Genomic DNA, 6631 nt, shown 5'->3' with positions numbered 1-6631 from the left:
GGGTTCCCATTGGATAAGGGATCTAGGGGATGGGCTTGATGGCTTTGTTGCTGCTAAAAAAAGTTTTGCTCCAAATTTAGGAAAGTCCTTTAACCTACTACTTGCCAATTTGATACATGCACACATAATTTATTTAATAAATTATGTAATTTATTTAAATAATGTGGAAAATAATGTAGTTTTATTTTATTTTTTGGTGTTTGAAGGTTGAAATTTAGAAATTTGTGCATCATATCCAATTGAAAATTGATTACTTCCAGCTGTTTATTTGATGCAAAATAAAAAGCTAAAAGCTAGCTTATATTCATAAAGTTTAAACTTATATTATTTGAAATAAAATTGATATGAAATATAGTGTAAAACCCATAAAAACACATAAATTAAGCAAAAAGCTAGCTTAGAATTAAATGTTATATGCACACTTGAGTTTTTTTTTTTTTTTTTGGAGTTTGATGGTAGAAATTTGTTTGTGCATATACGAAGAAATTGTGAAAAATTGGAAGAGGAAGTGTAGAAATTAGTTAAATATTTTTGAAGGAATTTGGGAAATTGATATTGCTTATATTATAAATTTTCTTATATACAAAATTATCTAATTAAATATAAATCAATATAATTTACTTGTTATTGGAAATCGTAGAAAGTGTCTGATTAATTTTTATAAGTACATTACTTTTCATACTTGACTCTTCTTTACATGTACTTGGAATAGGGGTATATGCATATAAAAATAATTTTTTTCAAGAAAATTGCGATTAGGGAACCATCACCTTCCCATTGGCAAAAAAATAAACTCGTTTTTTTTAAAGAATTAAAACTAAACACAATATTCAGTATAAATTCAAAGAAAAAATGTTCTGGAATTCAAGTGCCTGAGACTTAGTCAAATCTTTTTTATTATTTAAGAATTAGTCAAATCAATTTTTAAATGCCCAATTCCATGAGTACAATGCTTCAAGGAAAATTATTGTTACACCCATATAATATCCGTATCTTTACTGTACTCCTAGCCAACTTTGGCTGACATTTTCTTTTAATCTAAGTAATGCTTTTCTTCTTAAAGCGTGCGTCCACATTTTTTAAGAATTTCTTATGTTAACACGAAATAGTCCTCAGAGTACTTAGACAAGAGATTAGGGCATATTTGGTAAACACCTTTAAAAAAAATGTTCAAAATAGTGAAACGGTTTTAAAAACATCACTCCTCACGTATAAATTATTGATAAATACAAATTTATCCATCTCACCTTTTGTGTTCTATTTGATACTCCATGAATTGTGGTATATTGTGTCTAATTTTTTATTTTTAACTCTGATTATTTTACAAAGAAAATAAAAGAAATGCATAAAAAGCTATGATCGGTTGAGAATACAGTATAATACAAAAATTGAGATAGAGGATTAGCATTCAATTACCTCTAGATTGCCCATTAATCAATCAATTACCTAATTAGAGCCCACTTAAAAACTTAACCATACCTGCTTATCACCCACTTCCACACTTGTCATAACTGTTGAACAATGCTACACTCTAGCGCGCCTACATGGACCAAAATCAAAGTCCTACTAGTGGACTAAAAAGTATGAAACTTCATACATTAGCAGAAAAGTTTGAAACTTCATATACAACTTGGAACTTTTGATATATATATTAAAAGATAAAGGTCCGAACCCACTTGCTAGAGTTGCATATATAATTACATATCTTATTAATATAGTGGTTTGTATTCTCTAATTTCATCTCTTTGGCAATTGGCATCCACCTAAAATGTTCTTCCAAGGTTTCTGTTTGTTCTTTGTTTTAATGGCTCTAAGTCTAAGTTCCGAGCTACCAAACCTGAATTCTGAGACACTGACATGCAATCCAGATGACTTAAGAGCCTTAACTGGTTTCTCCAATTGTTTAGAATCAACAATTCCTGAATGGAACTGGAACAGCACCGACTCTCCTGGTTGCTGCGCTTGGACTGGTGTCACCTGTGATAATTCCACTGGTTTTGACAGAAGGGTAGTTGGCTTGGAACTTGGCAGCAAAAGACTTGTTGGGAAGATTTGTGGATCTTTGGCAGACTTGAATCAATTGAGAGTTCTGAACTTCTCTCATAATTTCCTTGGGGGGTCCCTTCCAGATGACTTGTTTAATCTGCAAAACATAGAGATCATAGACATAAGCAACAATGCTTTTGTTGGGTCCATCAACAACAAAGGTATGTGTACAATATCTACAAAAATTCGAGTGCTTAATTTCTCTAATAACTATTTTTCTGGAGAAGTTCCAAAAGATTTGGCAAATTGTACTTCCCTACAACATCTCTCTTTTGATGAAAATAGTTTGTCAGGGAGTTTGCCTGAGAGTCTCTTCCAGCTAAAAAATCTTAGTGAACTGAATCTTCAGGGTAATAACATATCTGGGTCACTGAGTAATGGAATTGGTAACCTCTCTAACCTTGTTAAACTGGATATCTCCTTTAATTTGTTCTCTGGAGTTCTTCCAGACATTTTTACTAGACTAGCAAGGCTTGAGCGATTCTCAGCCAGGTCAAATTTATTCACTGGTCATTTGCCTACTTCTTTAGTAAACTCCCCATCACTTCAAATGTTAAATTTGAACAGAAACTCTCTAAGTGGTCCAATCAACCTAAACTGTTCTGCAATGAAAAATCTTGTCTCCTTAGGTCTTGGTTCGAATCTGTTCCATGGCCCAATTCCTAATAGTCTTTCCTGCTGCAGAGGATTGAAAACACTCAATCTTGGGCGCAACAACCTTAGCGGTGAGCTCCCTAATAACTTCAAGAATTTGAAGTCTCTAACACAGCTTTCACTGTCAAACACTAGCCTTAGTAATATATTATCAACTCTTAGGATTCTACAACATTGTAGGAATTTAAGTATGTTGGCCCTTACAAGGAACTTTCATGATGAACAAATTCCAAATGATGTGAGTCTGGAATTCAAAAACCTCAACAGTCTAATTCTTGCCAATTGTCAACTCAGAGGTCCAATCCCGGAATGGTTGAGTCGTTGCCACAAGTTGCAGTTTTTGGATTTGTCTTGGAATCATTTGGGTGGAAACATACCATCATGGTTCGGAAAGTTTGAATCTCTCTTTTATTTGGATTTGTCAAATAACTCTCTCAAAGGTGAAATTCCAAAGAGTTTGACTGAACTTCGGAGCCTAATAAGTGGGAAGGTCACAATAGAAGAGCCTGTGTCAAGCTTTGAACTTTACACTGCTGGACAAGGTGGACCAAGCTTGAGTTATAGGCAAATTTCAAGCTTTCGACCAACTATAGACCTGATTTACAACATTCTCCAAGGCCCAATCTGGCCAGGTTTTGGGAATTTGAAAAGGCTTCATGTTTTGAATCTGAAAGAGAATAAATTTTCAGGCCCTATTCCAAATAATTTATCAGGCATGTCAGGCTTGGAAAAACTTGATTTGTCTCACAATAAACTATCAGGAGAGATACCTCATTCATTGATAAATCTTAGCTTTCTGTCAAATTTCAACGTATCCTATAATCAGCTGTGTGGGAAAATTCCTCAAGGAGGCCAGTTCGGTACTTTTCCGAATACAAGCTTTGAGGGAAACAATGGTCTTTGTTATGCACAGTGTACTTGCCAGTCTGAACAAATTCCTATTCTTTCTCTAAGAAAAAAAAAGAGGACAATTATTGGTTTACCATTTAAAATTGGAGCTGCAACAGGTTTTGTTCTTACTGTCATATGTTGCTTCATATCCGGATGGGCACTGCCAAAGCCGCACAAAAGGAAGTACATAAGATTTGTTACCTATTAAGTGACAGTATGACCAGATTTCCTTGTGTTCATATGGAAATCGGATAGGTACAATAATATTTATTTTTTAATCGTAGTACAGTTATATGTAGCTTCAATTGTGGTTGGAGCTTTAATTGTATTTCTCCTAATGTTAACCATGCATGTAGCTTATTTGTTAGCTTCTTATCCTATATGAAAAATGAATGCGTCTGGCTTGAGGAATAGCCTGTTCAGTTTCTGCATGTTGTGGTTACTGACGTACTCTTTTATTAGTAGTAACTGGCTGCGGACCCTGCACGCGATAATTTTTTTTTAAGTGGTCTCATTAAATTTATTTATTATTTCATTTTGGACTAATTTGATAAATAATAATGTAATTTATAATCATATTTTAATTTATTATAGATTTTCAAAAAAAAATTTTATTATAGGTCACCAATGTAATGTGTGTATACATATATTATTTTTGTTGTACCAAATCAAAACAATACAATTTTTCTTAAGAATATAATTCAGAAAGCAAGTTAATTAACCAAACGTGTTTTTCATTTTGAAAAAAAAAAAAAAAAATCTTTTTCCCTTGAGAACAAGAAAAAAAAAATAGAAAGTGAAAAAAGTTACCAAATATGGCCTTAAGTTTTTAATAAAAGTTATTTCTAAAATCTAAAAATTTTTCTTTTAGTTTTAAACAAACTTTCTCAAACCAAAAATTTTCTACCATACAATCAAAAACACCGAGAAACATATCTAAAAAATTGATAAAACTCAACAAAATTACCATTCAAAAAAAAAAAAAAAAAAAAAAAAAGATTACAACTCTTTTTCCTTAAAAAAAAAAAAAAAAACCAAAGAGTACAATTTCAAAGGGGAAAAGTAGAGAGGTTTTTTTGAAAAAAGAAGTATTGTGTTAATGTTGTCATAATCTAATCTAACATCTAATCCACTCTATGAAAAATGAATAGACAAATAAATAATTTTAAACACAAAATAGAATTTGTTTTCTTAAAAATCTCAAAGAATGCACTAATGAAATAAAGAAGATGAAAAATAATATAAAATATTCGTAAACGCTTAAAACAATTACTTAAGTATCTAAGAATATCATATAATAAAGACATAACAATTTGCTGCTATTCTATTAAACATAATATTTACAAATAATGAAAAAAAAAAAAAAAAACTGCATAAAGACCATTGTCTTCAATTACAATAACTGTTCTTCATCAACTTGTCCAGATTATTCCTTTGTTTTCCAAATAAACTAAAATCTGACAACAATACAAAATATGACATATTATGATATGGTTTTCCCCAATTCAGATTGACATTAAACGCCATTTATTAAAAGTATTTAGTGTTGTAAATAAAATGATAAAAAAAAATATTTGCATCAAAGAACACGTATGAATTAGTTAATGACAGGACAATAAGGGAACGAACTTCTAGTAGGAGATCTTTCTATTGGTAGTGAATATTTTTTCATAGAAAATTTTTAAAAAGTAGAATTCTAAAAAAACAAATATTCATCAATCTAAGGTAGAGATACAGAAAAAAAAAAAAATTTAAAAATCCAACAAAAAATGAACAAAAAAATTTTTGAGAGAGGGAGAAATAACCTTTTTTGTATAGGAAAAATATGCATAGAATGCGAGAGAGTGGCAAATTTATAGAAAGATGATGGGAATAAAAAAGAGTCAAAATAAAGGAAAATGAAGAGGCAAAATAATATGTAAAGTTGAAACCTCCCAAGATGAATATATATAGACAATACTTTTGTTTGATTTTCCATTTATTTATTATATACATTTTAACATCAAAATTAAAGTAGATGAATATGTAAAGTTAAAACTACCTAAGATGAATTTGTAAAACCAATATATTTATATATTTAATATTGTAAAAAAAATAAAGGTAAAAAATAAATATAAAAAAGATTAATTATGTGGCTAATTACATGGCGATGAGGTGATTCAATAGGAGCGTAGCAACAATAAATACTACGCTTCATCTTTTAAATATATATAGATGTGCAGATTTTAAAACCTCATTTTTTCCACTTTTTTCAAGGTACAAGTATACTTTAGTAAAGTTTCAGTAAAAAGTTAAATAAGCTATTCCTAAACTTACACTAAGGTGGCATTTGGATCCAGATGAAACTGCATTTTGCATTTGCCTTTTTTTTTTTTTTTTGAGCCGTGATTTTTTATTTTTTTTGGGAGTGCATTGTTCACACCAGCAAAATAAGTGATGGACAGTGCACGCCAGTGGGTCCTATGCACTGTTTATGGGACCCACAAATCTTACTTTTCAACAATTTTTTCATTAAAAATGGGTCTCACAGCACTATTTACACATTTAAAAATTATTTTGCTACAGTATTTTTAGTTTTCAACGAAATAAGCTGTATCCAAACGTACCCTTAGTCTCTTTCACCTCTCAGACCTAAAACTCACTCCTTGCCTCTTTCTCATCCCTGCCTCTCACTTCTCACCTCTCTTTCATCCTAAACCTCTCTCTCCTCTCACCTTTCTCTCAACCACCGTCACCGCTCTTCTTCTTCTTCTTCTTCTTCTTCTTCTCAACCATCATCACTGCCACCATCATCACACCGCCACCAACCTCACTACCACCATCATCACATTGCCACCAACAACCCAAGCAAGCCCTAATTGTAGCAACCCACCACCACCATCTCCAATCTTGACGTCGCACTGCAATGGTCCTCACTTGATTCATTTGGCTTTTTGTTAATTTTGGGTTTTGATTTCATCTGGTTCTATGATGGGTTATTGCTACTTTTAGTTTTGAGGTTTTTGTATTTGGGTGGTATTGCTTGATCAGTGGTTGAGGC

At 31.6% G+C, this 6631-nt stretch overlaps 1 protein-coding gene across 1 annotated transcript; it reads left to right on the top strand.

The window, feature by feature from the left end:
* Window positions 1-1728: 1728 nt before the first annotated feature.
* Window positions 1729-4193, top strand: LOC142643732 (phytosulfokine receptor 1-like). The gene has a single exon (XM_075818442.1). It carries the CDS (start codon window positions 1769-1771, stop codon window positions 3797-3799), a length of 2031 nt encoding a protein of 676 aa, XP_075674557.1. The 5' UTR covers window positions 1729-1768; the 3' UTR covers window positions 3800-4193.
* The last annotated feature ends 2438 nt before the right edge of the window (window positions 4194-6631 follow it).

Source organism: Castanea sativa, chromosome 7 (genome assembly GCF_040712315.1).
Source record: "Castanea sativa cultivar Marrone di Chiusa Pesio chromosome 7, ASM4071231v1".
Lineage (NCBI taxonomy): Eukaryota > Viridiplantae > Streptophyta > Magnoliopsida > Fagales > Fagaceae > Castanea > Castanea sativa.
Note: the sequence above shows the minus strand (reverse complement) of the source record. Positions and strands in the feature narration are given on the sequence as shown.

Excerpts from the sequence above, each read along its gene's own strand:
- LOC142643732 (XM_075818442.1), top strand. The coding sequence starts at position 1,769 with ATGTTCTTCCAAGGTTTCTGTTTGTTCTTTGTTTTAATGGCTCTAAGT.